Source organism: Caretta caretta, chromosome 7 (genome assembly GCF_965140235.1).
Source record: "Caretta caretta isolate rCarCar2 chromosome 7, rCarCar1.hap1, whole genome shotgun sequence".
NCBI lineage: Eukaryota > Metazoa > Chordata > Testudines > Cheloniidae > Caretta > Caretta caretta.
Window position 1 is genome coordinate 76,258,243 of NC_134212.1, and position 26,286 is coordinate 76,284,528.

The following is a 26,286-nucleotide window of genomic DNA, read 5'->3' on the forward strand; positions in this document are numbered from 1 at the left end:
TCTCTCTAGTGGAGGTGAAGGAGACAGTCAGCAGCCTCTGACATAAAAGGTAGTACTGCTCCGTGAAGTGTCAGATACACATGACAGTAATTATTTTAGTTTTTTATTTCTTTGTATCAAAGTGACTATTCAAAAACTTTAGACGCTTAACTTTAGAATACATAATTCATATAGAATTCTTAAAATAGTAAACCCAACATAAAGCAACCTACGTAACAAAACAAACCCAGGAATTCAATTTTTTTAAAAAAAATTGGCTTTTTATGTGGAACCAATGCCAATCATCTGTGATGTAATTCCAAAAAGAAAACGAGGACTTGTGGCGCCTTAGAGACTAACAAATTTATTTTTTAGTCTCTAAGGTGCCACAAGTCCTCCTTTTCTTTTTGCGGATACAGACTAACATGGCTGCTACTCTGAAACCTGTGATGTAATTGGTTTCTGCTAGGTTCAGAAGCAAAAGATTTAGTCAATTCCTGAACATGTGTTCCCTGTATTGAAGCATGTTGATTGGTTTTTCTTCCAGACAATAATCCAAACAGTCTTCCAAAAAGACTGGTATTACATTACTGATTATTGGTTTTGGCTCATCTGCTGTTAGCAGTTACGATACCATAACGGACTCCACTGCAGGGTGCTTCTGCAAGTTGTGTGGTACATCAGTTGCTTCTAGATGTCTGATAGTATTCTGTGTGTACCAGGAGTTCAGAGGCAAACAATGTAGGCATTCCACGCACTAGGATCCATGACTCTAGGCCTTGGTGAGGCCCCATTAACACTTTCAAGGATACTTTATTAGGACTGCCATGGGGTGAATACTCGGGCATGCTAGGGAAGCTCAGCTAACACTTGCTAACTGCCCCTAAGAGCAGTCCAGTACAATGTCTAAGGATAACCATGTCTCATGGGACCCCTCAGGCCCCTAAAGCCTGGAATATTAGCTCCACTCTATCTTTCTGGAAGTAATGAGTCTCTGAGGTGCAGGACTTCTAGACAGATCTCCATTCTTCTGTCCATGGACTCCTCTTTGCTGCTGTTCATACATGCAGTTGTCCCACATCTCCTGCTTGCCGCCCTGTATTTTTCTGCTGCTACTAGCCCCTGGCCGCAAGAGGCAACAAGCTGCTTCTTGACCCAGCTGTTGAGCTGTCTGCTACTCAGCTTACTGCTCACACAAAGCCTTTGGTTCTCTGCTAAGTCTCCTGACTTCATGGGGTTGCATCCTCTTCCTGTACTCTTGGCATTTATGAAGCCCTCTACTTGCTAGATATTGAAGTGGTGGTTAATGTAGTGCCTTATGCTGACTAGATTATTTCTCTTCAGCTCATTTGAGTTGGGATAGGTATCTGTAATGAGCCAAGAGGTTTACTGCAGTACAATGTTAAACAGAAGCAGGAGCACATGTTATAACTTTCCTTGCCCTAAAGATGGCAAAAATAGCTTAAAAATGGGGTTTTGCCTAGTTTTCTCACTGGACTTTTGAGGAAGTCTTTTATAAAAGATGATACTCTTGCGCATTACAGCAGAGAAAATCAAGTTTGAGCTTTTTTTAGAATCATAGAGATAGAAAGGACTGGAAGGGTCATGTAGTCTAACCCCTGCCAAGATGCAGGATTACCTTCTGCTCTACATACCAATCACTTAGATTTTTTTTTTAAATCTAGTGATAAGTAACATTGCAATTGTCATGATCGTAGCCCTTGCACATAAGGGGACAAAATCAAGTCTTCTTTTTATTGAAAAGCACACTATAATACTGGTATTTAGATGTATGCTTTGTTAGGTATGTGAGGTAATATAGTTTATTGAACCAATTTCTGTTAGTGAGAGATGCAAGCTTTTGAGCTTACACAAAGCTTTTCTTCAAGTCTGGGAAACATACTCAGAGGGTATGTCTATACAGCAAAGAAAAACACGTGGTTGGCCTGTGCCAGCAGGCTTGCGGAGCTCAGGCTGAGGGGCTTTTCATTTCCCTCTGGGGTGGAAGGGTCCCAGAGCTTGGGCTCCAACCCAAGCCCAGAAATTTACACAAGAATGAAACAGCTCCGCAGCCCCTGAGTCAGCTGGCACTGGACAGCTGCAAGTTTTTCTTTGCTGTGTAGACATCCCAGAGTGTCACAGCTAAATACAAGGTGGAGCAGATTGTTTAACGTAAGTAGTTAACACGTGTTTCAAGGTGAAGAGGACTGTTAACATCTCTCTGCTTATGGTGGGAAAAGGGAGAAAAAAAGATGCGGAGGTTAGTAGGTATTCAGTCCATGATTTTTAGTATCTAGCAGAGTAATAAATGTGAGCTCCCACCCAGGCTCATCTTTTGAAGATGTTGTAGATGAGGACTCAGAGATAAGATATAGCGTGATTGCTTTTGTAGTGGTTTTGGCTTTTACCATTTTTTCTGTGTGAGTTCAATGAACAGCGTAATGATTTCATTTCACCCATATAGTTGTTACTGGGGGCATTTAGTGGATTGGATGAGGTATAGCACATATTGTGATCGGCATGGATCTTGAAAGGTATGTTGAGGGGGGAGGTTGTCATTGTGGCAGCGGAGATATTTTCTACAGATTTTGAGGGGTCTGGTGCCTCTTTGACTTAGTGTGGCTTGGTCTTCAGGGAGCCTGCTTCTCATGATGAGTTTGGAGAAGCTGGGGGGTTGTTTAAAAGACAGAAGACCGGGTTCTGGAAAGATACTTTTTCAGGATGTGTTTCCCATTGAGTATGGGTTGTAATTGTTTGTTAATACTCCATATGAGTTCCAGTATTGGATGCAAGGTGATAACCAGGGATGTGCAGTTTTAATTCTGTACTGAAACAGGTTTTCTTGGGTTATTTGGGTGGTCTGTTCCATATTGTGATTTACTTCTGTGGTGGAGTGACCTCCTTTTTGTGAAGGCTGTTTTAAGTGAGTTAAGGTACGTATCATGGACTTTCTCCCCGGAGCGTATTCTGTGGTATCTAAGGGTACGTCTACCCTACAATTAAAAACCCACAGCTGGTCCGGGGCTCAGACAAAGGGGTTGTTTAATTGCGGTGTAGACGTTCCGGCTCAGGCTGCAGGCCAAGCTCTGGGACCCTCCTACCTCGCAGGGTCCTAGAACATGGGCCCCAGCCCAAGCCCGAATGTCTTCACCTCAATTAAACAACCCCTTAGCTCCAGCCACATGAGGCTGAGTCAGCTGGCATGGGCCAGCCATGGGTTTTTAATTGTAGTGTAGACATACCCTGAGTGCCTGACGGTAGATACCATGTTTCTAGAACAAGTTACCTAGATCCTCATTTATCCACCGGTGCAGAAGATAGTATATCTTCTACCTGTCAAATAATTTTTGTTGTTGTTTAACCAATGAATAATAAATATGTGCTTAACAGAATTCATATATTGGAGATGAAACAAAAACCACTGGCGATACTTTGCTGTGGCTTGCTGTGAGGATTGAATTTTAAAGCCTTTTCTACTTGACTAGATCGAATAGAATTTTGCTTTCAGATTTTTTTATCCAAGATTGTCTACTTAAGGAAATTGCTTTTTTGGGCTGCATAGGTAAAAGCAGGCTCCAAAAAAAAATTACTATCCAACTTTTTTTTTTAACCAGATAATTCAAGGATAATAAAATTGAAAAAGCAGATCTCCAGGAAGGGAAAATAAAACTTTGAAAAATATCTGTCCCAAGCCCAGTGGAAGCCTATTAGGGCAAAGAAAATTGTTTTGTTTTTTTTTCAAATAAAACCAAAAAATTGTCTGTCTGTAGCATTAACCACCCAACTGCCTGATGAAGACCCAAGAATTTCCCACTTTAATATTTTTCATGTTCTGTCTGGTTTTGTTACAGCTTAAGTTGTATTGGTTTCAATATTCTCTGCTTCATGATTTCTCCCAAAGCCTGTTTTTTGTGCACTAACACAGGGTTAATTGTAATCGTTCAGTCAGCAAAGCTCAGCTGTATTGGTCATGCCTTGCAGTGAAGAAACACTGGAATGCAGTTAGCTGGAGTAATAAGACAATAGGAAGCATAGCAACAGAGTCGGAAGCATAAAGATTCAAACTAAATGCTCTTGGGATAGATAATGGGAGCAGCTATGAAGCCGTTTGGGTCTAAGTCACTTAGACCAGGAGTGGCCAACCTGTGGCTCCGGAGCCACATGCCGCTCTTCGGAGGTTAATATGCGGCTCCTTGCATAGGCACCAACTCCAGGGCTGGAGCTACAGGCGCCAACTTTCCAATGTGCTACAGGGTGCTCACTGCTCAACCCCTGGCTCTGCCCCAGGCCACTCTGTTTCCCAAGGCCCCCGCCCCTTCCCCAAGTCTGTTGCGCCTCCTGCACACCACAAAACAGCTGATCGTGGAGGGCAGGAGGCGCAGGGATGGAGGGTTAGGTGCTGATTGGCGGTGCTGCAGGTAGGTGGGAGACACTGGGGGCTGGTGGGGTTGCTGACGGGAGCTGCTGACATGTTACTGTGGCTCCTTGGCAGTGCATATTGGTAAATTCTGACTTCTTCACAGGCTCAGGTTGGCCACCCCGGCTTAGGAGGTGTCATAGGAGGTGACTGATTTTTACCGATTTTTTTTTTTAAACAAGATACAGCTACACTGATTTTTTGCAAATGCAAACATAAAATTTAAAATTAAAATAGTTTGCAGGCTTAAACCTCAAAATCTTGAGTTCAAAAAATAATCCACCAAGAAAAAGGCTGTAATGGAAAATAACAACCATTGTGAGTTGCATAAGGGACATTCTCCATTACTTAAAAATGCTGGTTTTTTTAAATATATTGTTTTCTATTAAATTTATCCCATAGCAATGTTATCTTTTCTTCACATTTTCTCTTTCCTGCATTGTAGTCCTGTGTTTTGAGGTATATGGTGACAACTGACCCTTAAGTAAAGAATTTGGAATTCATTGTTCCCATTCTTAGATAACAAGACATGACAGGGTTTTTATCGTACTAAGATATCGCCTCACTTTGCGTGGTTTGTCAGGCACAAGGCAAAGGAGTAATCATCCAAGAAGTGGGAGTATTTCAGCATGGCATATGCCCTCAAGGGTCTTAATGCAATTATAAAGTATCCCCGTCAATATTATTTGTGGAAAAATGTTGTAATAAATAATTTGAGCTTTTTAAACATTATGCTAAAAAACTGTTCTGAATTGAAAATTATATAAACTAAAGAAATTGAAATTAAAAATCTAACCCTTTAATGATTGCAATTAATTGATTCTTCTTTCTTCTTTTCAGGTTTTCTCCTTCTCCACCTTGGCCGCATTCTTCTCCCCTCAAATCTGGCCATTTTGACTGTCTTTTTATATTACTTTCCGTTGTCTTAGGTTCTGTTAACTATTTCTTGTCTTACCTCTGCCTGTGTTTTAAGAGAAGTCTTTTCAACTTCATTTTCCTTGTCACTGGATCCAGAAATCCAGTCATCAATAGTTTTCTCTCCAAAAATACTAAAATATACAGGTAATCAGTTTAAGCTTGCTTAATATTTCTGGCTGTCTTTATTCTTTTTTGGAATTCTAAACTTTTCTCTAATTTGTTGCTTTGCCTTGATATTTCCATGCTTATTGACAGGTCTGAACGTAGGATTTGCTAATATATTTTATAATAAAATTATTACTCTTTTTACAGGGGCTGATTATGCAGTTACTGTTTTCAGTAATGTGATCACATTAAACAGCCACATTATTTTGTGTGCTCTTTGGATATTCATTTAAAAAAAAAATCTAACGTGACTTCTACGTTGAAAGTTTTGACAAACACCAAATCATTTTTAGACAACTGGCTACCCAAATCTAAATGCCACAATGCATTTTGTCCAGTATTTAGCCATTTCTCCTGTTGTTCTAGTCAGTCTCCTTTGCAAGAACCTGAATGATACTCTGATCAGTGTATAGTGTAATGGCGGGAAACAGCAGACTTCAGTGGGTGCAGGATTGTTGTAATGCAATGTCTTCCAGAGTTTAATGTTCTTAGGGTGTTCAAATGACTAAGCAAGGAAATCCTTTTTTGAGGGGTTGCACCTACACTGTTTTCCATGAAATGCTGGCAGAAGCAAATGGAAAAGGATTTATTTTTCCTTCCCAGCTTCATTGTGATGCTCCCTGCAGGAGCAGCACAAATATTCTTCTGAGGATGTTCTGTAAGGAGAGACAAGTAAGAGGGAAAGCAGGGAGATACCAAAGACATGAGGGGAGAGAGAGTAGGATGCAGCCCTTCAAAATTTAATTTTTCTTATCCACTCAGGCACCTGCTTGGAGTTTAGAGTTCTTCACGTAGTACATTTCATAATCTTCAGTCACAGTAAATGGACCTTTTTCTATCCGAATGCTGTGAGCCTTACTTTTCATTTAACTGTGTAACTCGAAAAATTGTAATCACATTTGTCTAGAGACTTGCAAATCCTCCGTCACCATAGATTGAGTGCTTCACAGACATTAATGAATTTTTCCTCACAATATCCCTGAGGTAGGCCTGCGTTCTTCTATTTTGGGCGGGGATGGAGGGGAAGGGGGTTAAACAGATTGTGATCGAAGACACCATGTGATTAAGCAATTTGTCAGAGGTCACACAGGAAATCTGTGTCAGAGGCAGAACCCCCGAGTCACATTTCAGTGTCTTAACCACAAGACCAGCCTTCTTTTCTAAGATTTTATATTGTATATTCTGTTTTAAAAAGTCAGGGCCTTATTGCCATTTACACTAAGGCTACTTTACAGTGCAGAGTGGGATAAAGGAGCTTTAGTGTAAATGAGAGTAAGTCCTCAGTTTGAATAATAGAACTGTTTTAAAAATAGAAAAAAAATGTGCTATAGTGTTTGGGAAAAGTAGAACACTAACACAGAAAGGTCCTGAGGCTCCTGTTTCTCAGCTTGGGAAGGCACCAGACCAATTTGGGGGATTGGAATAGTGAGGAGAAGAGAGAAAATGAAGGCGGCTTGTTGTCCCACATCTCTGGCTAGTTGAATTCCACATTGCAAATATTAACATAGAAACTAGTGAATCAGACCAGTGGCGCATAGACTCGGATATCAGGGCCAACAACAGTGGCCGGTACCAAATGCTTTAGAGGAAGGGTCAAGAAATCCCATAATGAATAAGTATGGACTAAGCTGCCCAAAAGGCATGCTTTTTCCTAACTCTTATCAGTTATTTGGTGACCTTTGCTGTGAATCATGTGTTCTTTACACTCTATATACATTTTATGTAACCATGGATGTTCTCATCCATATAAATGTCTAATCCTGTTGAGAACCACTGTATTAAGCACTTGGCACCAATCAGTCATGTCTTGTGGCGGTGAGATCCGGGGATAACTCTATATTGTATTCAGGTTTTTTTTTTAACTTTTAAAGACTTTTCCTTTGAAATGTCTTGCCTTTCAATTTCATTGATGTTCCTTTTTTCTTATATTTATATTTTCTTCTATTATTTGTATCCCATTTCTGGTATGCTCTTATGAGATGGGATGATTCTGTGGGATAGAGACATCCATGTTCTGTGTTAGGCACTGTACAAACACAAGAAGAACTTCAGTTTTGTCTGTGGCCTTTGGGTGCTACTGCAGATTAAATGTTTAAATAATAACTGAGTAGCATTCCTGGTGAGGGCATACCTTCCATTTACATAATAGTGTTTGTTTTCAGTATGGTCTTGTTCTTCATACTCCTTAATATACTGTTTGGTTTGGACCACTGTTGATCACTGAGCAGATGTTTTCATTGGAAAGATGTTTTTGTCCTCGAGAATGCCTAAGTGTTTCTTCCTAAATAGCTACATGTGCATATGTAGTTCAAATTGTATGTAAACAATGAAAACTACTTTGAATTTCTCAATACTGAATTTCATCTACCATTTGCAGCCCAATTGTCTAGCTTTTCAGGACCTTCCGGAGTTCCTCCAAGTCTCGTATAGTCATGACTAAGCTACATGTTATTTTTAAAGCATTCAGTGTTTCTTCTCTAAACAAATGATACATAATCCTTGCTCTGAAGAGCTTGCAATCTAAATGTAAATCTATGTTAGAAACTTTAGTCAGTTAGGGGTGTGATTATTTGTGATATTTCTATATTGGCAGAAGCTGTGGTTTGCTGGCATAAAAATGCTTTTGCTGGAATAGTTTATTCACTTGCTGAACTGGCATAAGATATACTGCCCAAAGCACTTCTTTGACAATGTAATCTGCATCTGTACTAGGAGGGTTTGCTAGTATAGCTATACCTGTGTAGCTACACCAGTGCGAAGCTTTCTGGTGTAGACCAGGCCTAAGATAGGATACAAGAAGGGGAGAGTACAAAGGTTACAAAAAAGCTTAGGGAGTTAAGTCTGTCATGTGTGAGCCTTTAATATTAGCAAGAGAGAGATTTTACTTTAATTAAATTAATTTTAAATGTATTTTTTAAAGGGAGAATATAGATGAGGTAAGAAGGGTGATAGAGGAGGAGTAATGTCAAAGCAGGAGAGGATGGAAGGAAAGAGGAAATGTATGGGAAAAAGGAGAAACATTGTGGATGGAGAAGACAACAGGAGGCAGAGTGGTGCAATACAGACATGAGGATTCAGATAAGATCATTACCTTGTTGTTAATGGGTACTGGAGTCCTGGAAGGACCATTATTCTGCTGAAAGCATATAGATTCTGGTATCTGTAGAGCAGGAGAAACAGTATGATATTTTTTGCTGGTACTGCACCCCTGAGGGAGCCGAGGGCTTTGGAGTGCTGCCCTGAAAGAACCTTTGTAGTGATAGGTGCTCCTGGAACTGGTTGCCCTTCAGCTGGAGGGATGTGGGATGTGCATGCAGGCTATTCTGTTTATATATTGAAACTTAGTCTTAGGGGTGAAGCGTTTTGTTTGTGTTCTTTTGTTGGATTGGGCTCTTGCTGGGGCTGAATTGGGGAGAGGATTGATGAGAAGGAGTCTAGGGATTATGGGAATGAGCAAAGAAAGAAGTAAACTGAGGAAGTCGGAGTAGAAGGGGAGGAAGAACAAGCACAATAGATAGTATTAATGTATTGGACAATTAAAGGCTTCTTAATGGTCGGAGAGGTGGGAAACAAAACCCCATGTCAAATGAAGCAAATGGAGCAAATAAAAAAAAAAAGTACCCAAAGTGCAAGTTTCAGAGCTGAGTACAAGTGTCAGGAGGCTACAATGGTCTACAAATGGGATAAAGGGCAGCAGGAGGGCCCTGACTTGGACCTTATTTCTTGTCTGTGACTGTTGCTGACTGCTTGAGGAAAAGAGTTCTGAAGGGGCTAGGGCTTTCCAAATCCCACCTGCTTGAAGTAGATTAAGGGGAGATGGAGGTAGCTGGGTCCAGTTCCCAGCACTGGTCTCTGAACCCTGAGGGAGCCTGGGGCAGTTGGAATGCCTTGACTTGCCTTGTACACTCTTTTGTGTGTACTTGTGTAGCACTGTAAATTGTGCCCACTTTGCTATTCTCCCTGTTCTGTGCTCATTAATGAACAATCTGTGGGCAAATCCTTTCAATGTTGTTCCCACAGATGCCCCAGTACAGCCAGCCATTGCAGTGGCTCATAAATACAAGGCTGCAGGGCCAGGCAGAAGAGTGCTAGCCCAGACGTCACATTCTCCTGGACTCAGCTCAACTACAAGAGCACATGAACCCCACCCATCCCCATAGAGCTGCAAGGGGGGAGGGGGAGAGAATGGTGGGTGGGAGGAACAGCAACCCACTTCAAATAGGGAATGCAACAAACTGAAGAATGTTGTGAACAACTTCCTGAGGTGATCCTTACATTCATGTTACTGGAGCTTCCTACTATTTCATGTGATAAATTTGACTGCTCACTGAATAATATATGCAGTTCTGTTAGACATAAACCCCCCATTCTTCAGGAGGGAAAACTGCTGCTGACGTTAGATTAACCCTTTAAGTACTTTCGACAGAAAGAAAAATAGCCCCCATAAAATAGTTCATAGTGAAAGCCCCATTTTACTTTATTTTGGAAAGGGTGGAAGTCTTACTACAATTATCGAACACTTCATAAGAAAAATCTTTCCCAGCTTTGTAACGTGTATCTTATGTTTAAGATTATCTCCATGCAGCTGGTAAGCTTTTCTCATAAAATCATCAAGTGTGTGAATCATAACACTGGGTTGCTTAACTCCAATGTGATTAAAAGCTTTATACTCAAAAACATGCAACATATTGTCTAAGCTGAGATCCTTTTCAATAAGAATGTAGGATCCCCACAATTGATGTTCCTTGTGATAGAAATTCTTTTGAATAATTGTGAAAAACTGTATCTCAAAGTAGCACCCTGTAGCCCCCATATTCATCTATCTTTCTGTAGTAATAAATCTGTTTTATATTTTACATAAGAGTGTGTTTTGGTTGTAGTGCTTGGGAAATCTCAACTCCGTTTACAAAGGCTGGTGTATGTCCTCTCTGCATTGAGAGAGGGGCAGACTGGGTGATCAGGCTTCTGACGAGGGCAAGACGGTACAGCTCTCGGGTAGAAGACTGGGGAGCGGGGGAGAATTGGCTGGTGCCTTTCTCTGTGAGATTCATGAGTGATTCTGGGAGGATTCAGGCAATCTAGCTGGGTGTGGTGCTCCACATACTGTTGCGCTGAGTGATAAGTGCCTGGAGGGGTTTGCTGCTTGTCACTAGCAAAGCATTGTGAGAGACAGCCCAGGCTGGAGAGTTAAGGGGACACAGCAGTACCCCAGTTCCAGGTTGTACCGTGGGGATCCTGTCACAATCGTATCTTCCTGTAGGGCACCAATCCATTTCTCAGGACACACCAGCATCATTGGTATAGCCCTGATCCAACTTTGCATAAGTGCTTTGATGGATCAGGATCTGTTGAATCTACAGATATCCAGTGAAGGCTTTATTATGCCTGTGCACGTTGTATACCATTACAAATATACTAATTCCATCTGTTGTACACTTATACCTGACAGAAAAGTTACTCTGTGTGTCTATAATTCATAGCTTTGTCCAATGAATTAAGATTTTTTTCGAAGGTTAAGATTGTTTTTTGATATACATTTAAATCTGGGCTTTATAGCCATTGGATGAATAAAGGAATCACAATTAGTGAATTATTGTATGAAAATCAGTTTATATTCAGCAGTCTGTATCTGACATAATTTCTACAACAAATGGGCATCCGTTGTCATCTATAATTGATGGACAATCTTATAATTGTAGTGCCAAAAAGTAACAACTCCTTTGGAACAAGGATTTTAAAGGAATTGGCTCCTAGTTGATGGCAGCAGTTGCCAAAGCATTTAGAAAGGCAGAGCAACTGAATTTGTAATTAATGCTTTGTACAAAGTGTGTAGTAAACCATGTATTCATTGGTAACAATTTGAAGGCTACAGGGGGTGTGTGTGTGAGAGAGAGAGTGTGAAGTAATCATTTAACATATCTGTTATCATATGCTATTTTTTTGTTCAGGAAAAAATGCTTCTTTTTCACTCCCATTCAGTGATAGAGCAGTTCTGAAAGAAGTCCCAATGGGCAAATGGTCCAGTTTTGGGAGTTTTCTATAAAATGTGCACAGCCACATAGAAGGATGAAATTGGGGGTGAAATCCTGACTCCACTGAAGTCTATTCGAATATTTTTCCACTTGCTAGACTGACAATTACAGTAACATATTCAAAAAAGTTACTTTTCTGTTGGGGATATAATTTTAATCCGTATTTTTAAAACAGCCCCTGTAGCTAGCATATTTAATGTGATTGGATTTGTAGTTTGGTTGTGTTTTTTACATGGTTGGTATGGTAATGATATTGTAGCAAACCTCTGTTGTGCATTTTAATTTTTGGATATGAGTTTTATTATATTATGGTGAAAGGGGCAAAGATATGGTACTCTTAGACATGTTACTGTTATATCTGAGAGTGTCTCAAACCACTACAGCAGCACAGCTGCAGCTCTTTAGTGCAGACACTACTGATGATGATGGGAGGTGTTCTCCCATTGACGTAGTTATTCCATGTCTCTGAGGGGCAGTAGCTAGGCTGATGGAAGAATACTTCCATCAACCTAGCGCTGTCTACACTGTGGATTAGGTTGTCAAAGCTATGTGTCTCAGGAATGTGGATTGCATGCTGTGAAGTGACTGTGCAAGAACAGTATATTCTTATTCAGCAGCTTCACTTCTTCTACTTGTTCATATCTGTTGGCTTTATTTAGTAAAAAATAAGCTTTTTGTTAGCAATGCAGAGCAAAAAATAGCAGTAGACATGTGAACTGGATTCTGTTCTGCCTTGTACATAATCAAGAGCATTCTTTCCCAGGTTTCAATAACTCGCTTTCAGTAGCTTTGTACAGGTGTAACTAATGAGATTACACAGGTGTCACTGAGAGAATAATTGGAAGACACTGGAATTGCAGAGTTATGATGAGGGAAGAATTTCATCAACAATAGTAGTGATGAAGAATGAGAAGCAAAGAATCCAGCTTGATTTTAGTTAACAATTTGAGTTTGGGACTAGCATGGAGAGAGACAGTTTTTTAAATTAATTTTTAAACTGAGCACATTAGATCTGGAAATCATTGATGCCCCTACAGCTCCCATTGGCTGGGAATTGCAGCCAGCGGGAGCGACACCTGTGAATGGGGCAGAGCCCAGAGCCACCTGGCCGTGCCTCTGCGTAGGAGCCGGAGGGGACATGCCACTGCTTCCAGGAGCTGCTCGAAGTAAGCACTGCCCAGAGCCTGCACCCCTGATCACCTCCTGCACCCCAACCCCCTGCCCTGATCCCTCTCCCTCCCTCCAAACCCCTCAGTCCCAGCCCGGAATCCCCTCCTCATCACCCCCAAACACCTCATCCCCAGCCCCACCCCAGAGCCTGCTCTTCCAGCCGGAGCCCTGATCGCCCTCCTACCCTCCGAACCCCTCTGTCCCATCCCAGAGCACCTCCTGCACCCCCAGTCAGAGCCCTCACCTCCCCCCAACCTCTGCCCCAGCCCGGAGTGCCCTCCAGCACCTCAACTCCTCATTTCTGGCCCCACTCCAGAGCCTTCACCCCGTCCTGCACCCCAATCCCAATTTCATGAGCATTCATGGCCCGCCATACAATTTCCATACACAGATGTGGCCCTCAGGCCAAAAAGTTTGCCTACCCCTGAGCTAGGTTGACAGAAGAATTCTTCCATCAGTCTGTCTATGTGAGGACTTAGGTCTGCTTAACTATGCAACTCAGGAGTGTGGATTTTTCATGGCACTGAGCAACAGAGATATGCTGACCTAATTTTCTAGTGTAGAATAGGCCTTAATCAGAAGAGTTTTTCCAGTTCTTCAGGACTCTCTTAAAAGAAAAATAATTCAGTAGTGGGTAAACTTGTGAGCTGAATTCCATTAACACCACAGAATCCATGCTGTCAGGACTTGTTTGCAGTGCTGTTGTAGCCATGTTGGTCCCTGGATACGAGAGACAAAGTGGGCGAGGTAATATCTTTTATTGGACCAACTTCTGTTGGTGGATGAGACAGGCTTTTGAGGTTCACAGAGCTCTTGAGGTCTGAAAAAGGTAACTAGAGTGTCTCACCTAAATATTAGGTGTGACAGATGTTGGAAGAAACCACTTAAAATGAAAAGGAGTACTTGTGGCACCTTAGCGACTAACCAATTTATTTGAGCATGAGCTTTCGTGAGCTACAGCTCACTTCATCGGATCCGAGTACAGCACACTCTGTGATAGGCATGGATCGTCATAGCAGTGGAGATATGTCTGCAGGATTTGCATCTGTTTTGGCAGAGTCTGGTGCCATTTTGAGTTGGTGAGTCTTGGTCTGTAAGGACCTTGCTTCTGACGATAAGTTTGGTGAGGTGGTGGGGAGGGAGCAATGAAGGCCACAAGAGGGGGTTTGTGAAAGACTTCTTTCAGGATGTGGTTGTTATGGGTGAGAATGAAATGGATAGTTTAAGGTAAATATGTGAGTGTTGTCCATTATCTTGTAGGTATTTGAGGCATGCAGTGATGCTGTTATGTTGAGGGAAATTGGTGTATTGGAACATGACCTCCATGGTAGCAAGGATAATGTTCTGAGGGAGAACGTTAATATTGTTGAGTTTCTGGAGGAAGTTGGTTGTGTCCCGGAGGAAACTGACCCTTTGTTTGGTGAGTGGTTTGAGGATTGTTTCTATGAGTCCTGATATTCCTTCATGAAGAATGCCATGGTCGGATATGGTGTGTTTGCCTGGGTTCTCTTGTTTGTATATCTTAGGAAGTATGTGGAAGGTCTGTGGGGTGAGTACGTGGGAAATGAGAGTTTCTCTTGGAGTTGTTTGGGGAACGATTTCATGATATCCTTAAATTCTTGTGTGAATTGTTGTGGGGGGGCGGGCACGTCTTCTTTGAGTTCTTTATAGTAGGTGTTGTCAGCGAGTTGTTGGTTGGCTTTGTTGATGTAGTCGTCATGGTTGAGAACTGTGATGGCACCCCATTCGTCTGCTGGTTTGATCAGTATCTAGTGGTTGGATTTCAGGGATTGTATTGCTGTTCTCTCAGTGGTGGAGAGATTGTGGTGGATGTGCTGTTTAAGGATTTCACTTGCGATTGTTTTCAGGAGGTAACTGATGTCATAATCAAGTGTGTGGTTTTGTCCACTGGGAAGTGGCCAGTCAGATGATTCTTTTTTCTTATGACTCTTGGTGGGGATGTGGTAGATGTGGGTGATGGACTCTATTACCCCTCCTTTGTCCTATGACTGTAGAGGTATTATTTGCCCACTTCATTTTTAAGTGGTTTCTTTCTACGTGTTAACCCCTTATGTTTAACAATCTGTCACACCTTGTATTTAGCTGTGACACTCTAGTTACCTTTTCCACACTTGAGATCTGTGAAGCTCAAAAGCTTATATCTTCCACCAACAGAATTGGTTCAATTAAAGACATTACCTCATCCACCTTGTTGTTAGGAATGTCTGATATATATATTTTCAAAATATCCAAGTTTTCCCTCACCTGCTCTTCAGCAATGACAATTCAAACTTCATTTCTATTGTTGAAGACACTTTTGTAAAAAGTTAAATTTGCCATTGGAGTCATTAGTTTCATTCTCCCTCCTCCTTCACTAACGGGCTTATTTCCTCTTTAGTTCTTGTTTCCTCAAAGGCGTTGCAAAAGCGATTCTTATTTGCCTTTACTCCTTTTCCTACCATTAACTAACTCACCGTTGTGTACTTGTTTGTTGCACTCTGCCTGCCTCCCCTCATTCCCCCAAAAGCAATAATTCATTCAGTATTTTTCTTTGGTGTCACCACTGTTTCAATGTGTGTCAACTTCATAACTAGACTTCGCACTACTCAATATTTTTGCCAACAATCTGGAAGAAATCACTGTTGATTAAAATTTACAGATGACACAGACTGGCAGAGCAGTAAAAATGATGGTGATAGGGCAGTCAGAGAGAGTGATCCGGATTGCTTGGTAAGCTGGGTCTCTTCAAACATCAGTTTTACTACAGTAATATGCAAAGTTATACATCTAGGGACAAGGAATGCACACCGAATCTACAGAATGGGAAACTGTACCCTAGAAAGCAGTGACTCAAACTGATTTTGGGGTCATAGTGGATAAACAACTGAACATGAACTCCAAATGCAGTGCTGTTGCAAATAGGGCTGATAAGATCCTTGGGTGTGTATACAGGAGAGTAGTAAGGTGATTTTACCTCTATTTACAGCATTGGTGCTGGTGCTGGAATACTACATCCAGTTCTCATGTCCACATTTTAAAAAGGATGTTGAACATTTAGGGAGGGTACAGAAAAGAGCCATAAATACTATTCAGGGGCTGGATGCCTCACAGTGAGAGACTTAGAGCTCAATCTGTTTATTTTATCAAAAAGATTGGCAGGAAATTTGATTACTAAGTACGTTCATGGGAAGAAAATACCAGGTATTGCAGCGCTTTAATCAAACAAAGAAAGGAATAATAAGAACCAGTGACTGAAAGCTGAAGACTGACAAATTCAAATTAGAAAATAGGCACACATTTTTAATAGTGAGATTCACCATTAGATTAGACAAACTACCAAGGGAATTTATAGATTCTCCATTTCTTGTTGTCTTCAAATCAAGACTTGGATGTCTTTGTGGAAGATATCCAGTAATCAATAGAAATTACTGGGCTCAATACAGGAGTAACTGGGTGAAATTTAATCACCTGTGATATACAGGGGGCTAGACTAGGTGAAGATCTAATGATCTTCTCTGTTCTGAGTTTAAACTCTCGGAATCTATGAATGAATTACCTGAGCAGTTCCTGGATAATTCAGCTTCCCACTTTTTTCAGTATTCAATGATTCAATGTTACAGGGCAGATATTGGTTTTCACTGAACTTCTTAGTTTCAGTACCTGTACAACTGTCTCAGGAATGATAGTTACAAGAATTAGAATTACAGCAGTCAGGTGCAAGACATTCCCATAAAGTGCCCTTCCCTGATGGAAAGAAAGAGAGGGCTGAGTCTGAAAGGGTGAATTCTATAGACTAGCAACATATGCTCATTCTTAATCTTATATTGTCATTGTGGGAAAATCTTGTAAAGGAGATTAAGACTGTAATCTTGACAGATTTTATAGACTGTGAAAATGGTATTGAGTTTCAAAATCTCTAACGGTGGCTTAGTTGAGTTTTCTTGTTTTTTGGAAGAAAATTAAGTACATTCTGTAACATACTTTGTTTTTATTCTTTTTAGGGTACAAAAATAAAGGCTGAAAGTATAATAAACTTGAGAAATTTGTGAGTCTGAGAACACCAACAAAATCTAAAAAGCCAAAGGAAATGAAAAATGGAGATCCCCTCTCCCCCAATCTATCCTCACCTAATTTTTCGATGTTAGTACTGTGTCTGCCTGTCTCTGTTTACTGTCAGTTGAACAGTACTAGCTCATCTGGGTTTCACAAGGTTTCAGGAGATACCAAGATGGTGGCCTCAAGTACCTTCTGTCATTGATCAGAAGAGTGTTGAAATATATTGTTAAAAATTATTTATCCACTTTTCAGTAAAATACAAGTATCCTTTTATGTCATCTCCAAGCGGATACTTGTAGCATTCATAATGTGCTGGGATCTCTGCTTCTAAGAATCATTGCTTGTAGCAGCTTTTTCAGACATTTTGAGCTAAAATATATTTGAACCACTTGGGTTATGCCAAACATAAAACAAGAGAAAAAAATAAAGAAAATGCCCTTTAAAAAATTGATGAGGTGCTCAGTACCACCGTTGTGGAAAGTCTGGAACAGCAGGATTTCTGAGCTGTAAATGCCACGAGTGCACACCACATTTTTGTGACTGTTTTCCATTATAAAACAAAACTATGCCTGTTTAAGTCTGATTAGAACTCAAAATGTTGCATTTTTGTGATTTCTGTGCAATTTGGCAGCAAATTATCTATGCCTCCAGAGTTCCTTTCTCCTCAGTTGAACTTTTTCAAAACTTGTTGAGATAAAACCTGCTCTCTCTTGTTTTGGAACATAACAGTATCCAAGCATTGCAAATTGTCTCTTTTGAGTTGTAAACCTTTTGTACTCAGTTGAAAATAAAGGATGTTATGATTGACTGTTTTAAATATCTGGTGATAGAAGAAACGTAGGTTTATTCTGTTGATATATCTGTTTCTCCCCTTCCACTGAAAATTTGAATGCCCATACATATTACAAAATGTTGGATGGCTTTTGTTAAAATGCAGTACCAGGTGTAATCACATTAGTATGCATTGTGCAGCAGTGGATTTAGAAGTTCCTTGAGCAAGTGCAAATTCCACTATGGGGGAAAGGGCCACACTACACTGTGAATAGGCATACAGTCTCATTTTTAGGAGAAAAGAGACAAGACTGGATCCAAACTACAAAATCCAGATCTAACACCTGAAAATTCAGGGTGGTTTGGTTTGGGCACATTTCTGTTTGGGAATATTGGATTATGGTAGTTCACATTTCCAGACACCAGATGGTGCTGCTCTTCTACTTAAGGTGTCCTTTTCAGTTAATGGACACTGGGGTTAGTTCCAAGTCCTGTTTAACTTCCTTGAGCCAGATTCTCCAATGACCATTTTGACTGATTAAGAGTTTCAGAATTTAACCCCCTGGTTTTGTTTAATTGTCATTGTACTTTGCTTGATAACTCTTCGGGGATACATCATCATCTCATATTTCATTGATGATTAAAAACTCTTATGGTCAATACCTAAGTTTTTACATCCAGTACTTTAGGTCTGATTAAGCAAAAACTTCAGTAAGGTGATACTCAGTATTGAATGCCTCCTAAATGTGTAAAATATATTTTGTTCATGCATGAATTGTTACTAATGGTCCAAGGGAAGGAGCTTTTTATGTCCATTCCAATGCTTTGCGATTAGGTGTAAAGACTGACAACAACAGTATAGAGATCTCATAACTACGTTAATTGCATAATTAAGAGTTGGTAAGCATCCACAGGTTAGGTTCTGTGTAGAAGAAGCATAAACTGGCATATAAAAAAACACTGTGACATCAAATGGCTATGGGTTGCCCATTACTAGCATTCAGCAAGAGAAGTTTTTGGTACAGTTTTGTTACATGTCTACACTGCAGTAGATTGCTTTGTAATATCACAGTGGTAATATGTAATTTTGCATTTTTTTAAAACCGAGTTTGTTACTATGATATTACGGAGCACAATAAATCACGTGGGAAGAGTGAATGAATTGATTATTAACATGCTGGAGTAATTTAGCCAATGCCAAAAGAGTTTGGTACTCTAGTTCACCTCTAAAGTTTAACATATCTAAAGTAGCTGTTTCTTTTTAAAAGGAACAATGAAAAGCTTTTTTTAAAATTTAAAAGTAGGTTATTTGTTTAATGCTTGATCGTGAAAGAGTAAGTATTTTGATAGATTTTTCCCCATGTCCCTTGTTTGTTGATCTTTTTTTCTCTTTATTTAGATCCCCATATTAAAGTCTCTGGAAAAAAAGAAAATGTTAAAGAAGCTAAGGAGAAGATCATGTCTGTCTTGGACACAAAAGTAAGAAGAAAATTAGTTTAAAAATTGAGTCCTGGGCCGAAATCCTGTGTGCAGGCCCCTATTTCCATGCCATAGTGACGCTGAATTCTGTAGCAACTTAGAGTTAATTTAAAAGCAGATGCTTTTATTAAAATTTTACATTAAAATGAATAATATGATTAGTAAAGTGTCCCTTGGGCGGGGTGTGTGTGTGTGTGTGTGTTGATACTGAATTCAATACACTTCTGTTTGAAACTGTTTTTCAGTTTTGTGCAGACTTAAGAAGACGACACTGTTTCTGATTCCGTTCCATTCACGTTTGGGGGGAGATTTTCCTTATCATATTGGCTAAAAACTTGAACTGAGTTTTCTCTTTTAAAAAAATACAGTCAAACTCCACTGCAAGTAGTAGATTGTGTGGCCAATTTTGTAGTACAGAATTGTGGAAAGCATAGTGTGTTTTCCTAATTTTATGATATTTCAGAAATGAAATGTTGAGTGTCAGAAATTTGACTACAATGAGGCTTACTAAATAAGTGGCTGGGGGAGTCTCTTATGTTCACAGATCAAGTGTTTGACAAAATTATAAATTGACAAGTCATTCTCTCTGCACTCAGATGTTCTGGTGATCTAAGCATTCTATATGTAAATGCTTAGGTGTAGGACAAACACTAATATAACAGAAAAACAAACTGAGAACTAAAAGGTTATTTCGAAAGTGGAATTGATATTAAAATGCAAGGTAATGCTCAAAAGAAAAAGCTAAACTAATCTCCCTGAGTCCAAAAGGAAGAGTCAGTTTATTATTCAGGTTCAAAATGCACAGATTCAGCAAGACAGTTTTGACATCTTTGTCTAAATCCCCTCTTTCTCCCTTATCCTCAGTGCTGCTGCTAGTGTTTCAAACCTAGTAGTGGGACATAGGCTGTTGAGTTAAGCCTTGACCTCAAACTGATTGAGAACTTTTCATTTCGTAGGGTAATTTTTAATTTTATGGAGATAATCTTATCCGCAAATCTTTTCAAAGACTTTTCTGTACTGAAACATGCGGTAGGGCTTAACATTTCATGATGGTCCAGGAGATAGATAGGTATTTGGGGACTTTTAGGCCCAGGTCTGTGACCACAAGTATACTGGAGAGAATTGCGTATCCTGTTTAAAATTACAAGTCCAGTGGAGATCATTATCTTACCTCTGTCAATTTTAAAGCGAGTCCAAACAGGTTTATGAAAGCTAAATATAAAGGCTGGATGCTCATTGTAGAGTTGAAAATTTCCTTATATTGTACCTATTAGAATTGGCACTCATTTTGAGTCATGGTGACTTTTAAGTGGGTCACCTTCTTCTTGAGTCTCAACACCAATGGCATGAAGCAAATATGAAGACGTACTTGGGAGAAGTGAGGGTTCAAAGCATGAGGTGATCTCACTATTTGAACACTTTCCTACCTTTTTATGTTTGTCTGTCGTAACTCTCAAATGACTTGGCTCAGAAATTCCATTTTTAGTATAGTTTGATGGTCTCATCAAACCTTTGATTAGTTTTGGGTGAGGCCTTGTGTTGAAATTATTTCAATTATTAAAAGTGGTTTCCATGAGATATGGGCTCGAGTGTTGAATTGTGTATGGTCATGATGGGAGACAAGCAGGGAACCACATGCCAAGGTCAGGAGAAAGATTCACTTTAGCTGGTCAGAGTGTGGGATAGAAGGCCAGGGTCTGGTGGGAGTATGAGAAAGACATACACACAGTAGCTTGAGAAAGACTGCTGATCTCAAGACCACACCTAAAATCCATTAACTCAGCTTTACATGCTCAAACACATTCATTCTTCCATATAGCAGGGAAGCAGGAGGTGGGGACCCACCTGGGAGACAAGGAGTTCCCCATTTTGCCTGGGGAGGGAGAAGTGTGTGTGTGTGTAAGTTACAATTTCCAACCAGTTGCATCAGAAATAGCTGTTCTGATATTTTGAGCAAAAAAGAAGTTGGGAAATAACTCCCTTTGAGAATTGGCCAATAAGAGTGTATCTAGCTGTTTCACATTGCTAATTTGTTAGCACATACCACCTTTCTGTAGCACAGTATACTGCATGTGAATTTGTGGCAAAGGATTGATTTTAGTTCACTGAACACCTAGTAGACTTTAAACTGCTGTGGAATGAACCTTGTACTCCTCAGATTTCCCCCTACCTCCAGTTTGTCTTCCTCTTTTATGCTCCCCAGGCCAAATGGATAACCCTGATACCCCCCAATATATATGTTTAACAGTGGTCCAGCTGCACAGAAAGGCCAGAAAACAATTCTTGTTTTAAACACTTTTTAAAAACCATGAATTTATTATTGTGTTATATTCTATTTTTAAAATGTTAGTTTTAATAGTCTGAGCCACATAAACTGGAGCTAGATACTGTATGAGGCCAGCTACTTCTTAAATCTCCCCTCCTGCACCACCAGACTTGCACTGTTCTAATTATGGGCTTCTCCTGTGCGGTGGCAGTCATTTCTGTCTAGATGTCTGGTGACCTAGAGTTCACCAATCTGAGGTCTTCAGAGTAAAACATACTATTTCATTAAGACACTTTGCTTACTCGAGAATGAGACCTGTCTTTGCATTTAGACTTCAAAAAATTATTTGCATCAGACTACTTTATGCCTTATTTTAAATGGCAGAATTATAGACTCAACCAAAAAAGAATCATATAATAAGAATCCTGAAATCTGAAAGCTAGGTTTTAATTTAAGAGAATTAAAACACCATTTTTCTAACTCTTAATCTGGAAGTTTGAAAACTAAAAAGTACATTTTACCTTGAGTAAACTGACACACATCAATACTTCTGTTGATGTTTCTTAGTCTAGTGCAACTCTCATCCACCTTTCTTTAAAAGTGTTTTGCCATTTGTGAAACAGGTATTATAGGAGTCTAATGTATTTGGGTCCACACTGATTTCCTTATCAGGAAGAAAAGAAAATATTCATGGTTTAGCAATTAAATATAAAGTTCCAGTATTAAACAAGTCTTAATTCAGTCGACAATAAGCCATTGTCAAAGTATTCTGGTGACCTAACTGTCTATAATATAGTTGTATACATGTAATTTACTGCAAAATAGTAATGTTAAACTATTCCACACTGAAAAATCCAATAATAAATAGATGTTTTGGCCTCTAGAGTAATCGAGTCACCCTGAAGATGGATGTTTCACATACAGAACATTCTCATGTGATTGGCAAAGGCGGCAATAACATTAAAAAAGTGATGGAAGAAACAGGATGTCACATCCATTTTCCAGACTCAAATAGAAATAACCAAGCAGAAAAGAGCAACCAAGTAAGTATTTCATATTTTATTTATATTTTTACAGTATATATTTCTAGAGAATTGTTATGGTGGTGCCTGCAGTCAGACAATCTGCTGGAGACGCATCTTCAGACTATCATGGACAGGTGTGAGGGTAGCAGAACAGCAGTGAGAAGCAACTGTGGCTACAGTGAGTCATTCTCTGGGAGAGTAGGTCTACATTAAGGATCACTATTCATGTTTGTGATTAGAATGTGCACCTTAATGTAGGAGATTAGGAGAGAGGCTCCACAAAGCCTGCTTTTTGCAGATAGCATGTTGTTCCATGAAGATAACACACTGGAAAGGAGTTTAGAAGGAGGCCCCTGAAGGGCTGCATTAGACAAAAATGGCTTATGAATCAGCCAACAAAAGACAGAATATGTGATGCTTCATTTGAGAGGGACAATGAGAAGCCAGTAAAATTAGGTGGTATAGAGTTAATCTGTTCAACAATTTAGAAGCCTCAGTCCGTTGTTGAGCCATGATGGGAATGTGCATGCAGAGATTAGGAGCTTGTAATGGGGCATAGATTCTTCCTCATCCTTGGTCACCACAGAAACCACTCAGACTCTCCTCTTTTGTGTCCTCTTTGTATAATTTATTCAGGTCCCCTCCAGCAACTCCTGTACAGTACAATACAACAGATCTAATACTTATGACCTAATTTCCTTCAGCTCTGTTTATCAGTGCCCTGGGAGGAAAAGAGATCTCCCTTTCTTCGGATCTCCTTCAGACTGGGCACAGCCAGCTAGCCCAGTTCTCCCTCCCTGCCCCTTACTTCCCAACACTTTGCTCCTGCCTTTTATCAAGCTAGTCATCTGATGAGCCAATTAGTTCCTTAACTCATCCAGCCTTCCCATTTCCTCAGTCAACCATAACCGGAGGGAACTAATTGAGGCCACAGTGATCAGAGTGCTGTTCCATCTGTTAGGCTTCAGCGCTCTGTCACAGACCCACATGAAGAGCATGTGGTATAAATGAAGGGAGTAGACAGGAATTTTCTGCTATAAGAATATGCCAAATAAACTAAAGACCAAAATGTGTAAGATCATGATTAGGCCCGCTGTGACATTTTAGTCAGAATGCTAGCCAATCAGGAAGAGAAGAACAACCTCTTCCACTGCCAAAATGAGAATGTTCAGATGGATTCTGGGTAAGACAAGAGCTGATAGACTATGCAATGAAATGGTACAAGCTATGATACGAGAAGCCCTCATCACAGGAAAGCTGAGGGAGTATCTACTGAGATGGCTGGATGGTGTGAGATAAGGGATAAGCTGAACAGAAAGTACAATAGCTAGTCATCACAGTACAAAGACCATGAGAAAGACACAGAAAAGGGTGGTTTGGGGGATGATGAAGAAGGTCGATGTCAGCTTGGAAGATGCACTTGACAAGAATGCTTGGAGACTGATCGGATGCTGATTAGAAAGACTGCCGAATCAGCCCCCTGCCATGCCAGCCCCATTTAGGTGAATAAAGAGGAGCTGGCTGGTAAGAACCTGCCCTAATTGGGGAATGAGGGCCAGCTGCCAGCCCAATTAGCCCAGGGCTATATAAGAGGCTGGGAGGAAGGAAGCTGGGATGGTGGGACAGAGGAGAATGAGGGAGTGCAGGCAGGGAGAAAGCCCTTCCCTCGTGGGTTCAGACACAAGGAACCCAGAGATGTACAGTGAGAAGGTGGTAGGAGCACAAACTTGTAAATAAAAGCACCAGTGGTTTCAGAACCAAGGGTCTCTGAGTGACTTTATCTGGGCCTAGCAGAGGCAGGAGCCAGGAGGGCAGCTGCACTCTGTACAGAGATGAAGAACAAGAGTCACTGACTCTGATTGAGGGGACAAGGCAAAGTAGTAGATGATCATGATGGTCCCATTCTGGCTTTAAAGACTGAGTATATATGCTTATTAATATAAGCTGCTTATTTCATTTTTAAGGTATTATATAATTATTTTTTGCCTGGCTTGTATACATTGATGGTTATGGAAATTAACTCTTCATATCTAAATCGGATGTGGAAATCAGTGGATTATTCTAGGTGGACTGAAAGAAAATCTGTTTTTGCAAAAGGTTCTCCTTTATGAATAGATAGGGACAATTGTCCCTGTGTTTATCAAATTCTTTCAAATATTCAGAGGACAATCATTCAGTATAAGAACGTGGTAGAGAAGCAGGGCATCTGGATTACTGATGTTTGTTTATTTTTAAAATTTCTAGGTGTTTTTGGCATGTTAAAAGTTATTTAGAAACTAAAGTTTGTAGATGTCTAACAAAAATGAAAATATCTGATGAAAGCAGTTCAACTTTATAGTGGTTATTAGAGTGAAGGTTGATCATTGAATTATAATACATCAAAAAGAACCTTGCTGTTTTATAATACCAAATTTAAAGATCATTTTTACTTTTCAGTCTGTCATTGTAGCACACTAATAATTTATTCAAGCTTTTTTTAAGTGGCATGTTCAATAAAACTCCCAGTGGCAACTTAGGATGTCATTTAAAAAAATATATATTACATGTTCAATATCAACCTTAAGGACTAATATACAGTTGCAGAACGAGGAGTACTTGTGGCACCTTAGAGACTAACAAATTTATTTGAGCATGAGCTTTCGTGGGCTAAAACCCACTTCATCTGAGGCATACAGTGGAAAATACAGTGTACACACACACAGAGAACATGAAACAATGGGTGTTACCATACACACTATAATGAGAGTGATCAGTTAAGGTGAGCTATTACCAGCGGGGTGGGAGGAAGAACCCTTTTGTAGTGATGATCAAGATGGGCCATTTCCAGCAGTTGACAAGAACATGTGAGGAACAGTAGGCGGGAAAAATAAACGTGGGGAAATAGTTTTACTTTGTGTAATGACCCATATACTCCCAGTCTTTATTCAAGCCTAATTTAATGGTGTCCAGTTTGCAAATTAATTCCAATTCAGCAGTCTCTCATTGGAGTCTGTTTTTGAAATTTTTTTGTTGTAATATTGTGACTTTTAGGTCTTTTAAAAGTCTATGGCTATGTTGAATTTTGATTATAGTTTCTTCCATTATTTGTTCGAAGTTTTCAGAATATTGTAAGAGTTTTGTAGCATAAAAATCAGTATACAAAAATAAACCTTTACTGGAGGGATTCAGTTTTCAACTACTGTTTTAAAAAATGCCTTAGACACCAACAGAAGTACAATACATATCAAAAATAACAAATATTTGGAGAATTTTTCAGATACTTTATATGAAAACTTGATACTATGTTGTCTGTGTTCTGACTTTTTCAGGTGTCTATTGCAGGACAGCCAGCTGGAGTGGAGTCTGCCAGAGTTAGAATACGGGTAACTTTGTATTTCCTGGGTAACTTTGTATTTCCATAACTCACATCTCAAAGACACTGGAGATAGAAGAAGTTGAGGGATAGGAGTGGGAAATGATAGTTCAGTTCTGAGTATTCTAGGATTGACTGGCTCTGTGTTGTGGTCCCTATGCAGATCATATCATAAAACGCAAAATTGCAAGAAAATGTCAGCAATATTCATGATGAACATTCATTTATTTGTTTAATCTTTTTAATTAGCAGATCTTAAATAATAAAACAAAATAAACATAAAGGGCTCATGAGTTGTGTGTACACATGTGTTAAAATATATTAAGAATGTTAGCATTCATGTGGACAAACTACAAAACACTGAAGTGACTCTCGTTTAGTCACCTTATGTTACCTAAACTGATTTAAAGCCTGAATTTAGTGTCAGCTATATAAACCAGATTTGATCTTGCAGTCCTTTTACTAAGAATTATGTAGTAAATTCTCCCTCTGCAGAGGTAATTTAGTTGCCTTTGATTGAATTTTAACTGTTATATGCAGTAGAAAAAGCTAATGTGATGGACTGTAGCAAAATAAATCCATCCCCACCAATTGCATTCTGTACTCATTTCCCCCATCATAATACTCAATCTCTTTTGATTTTATATGTATCTCAC

At 39.8% G+C, this 26,286-nt stretch overlaps 1 protein-coding gene across 1 annotated transcript in view; it reads left to right on the plus strand.

Annotated features, from left to right (window-relative positions):
• Positions 1-26,286, plus strand: part of BICC1 (BicC family RNA binding protein 1) — a 246,379-nt gene that overhangs the window by 181,793 nt on the left and 38,300 nt on the right. Inside the window, exons 4-6 of the mRNA XM_048856281.2 lie at positions 18,908-18,987; positions 22,138-22,296; positions 25,587-25,640. Of these exons, the coding sequence (XP_048712238.1) occupies positions 18,908-18,987; positions 22,138-22,296; positions 25,587-25,640 (293 nt within the window). The remainder of the gene's footprint in view (positions 1-18,907; positions 18,988-22,137; positions 22,297-25,586; positions 25,641-26,286) is intronic.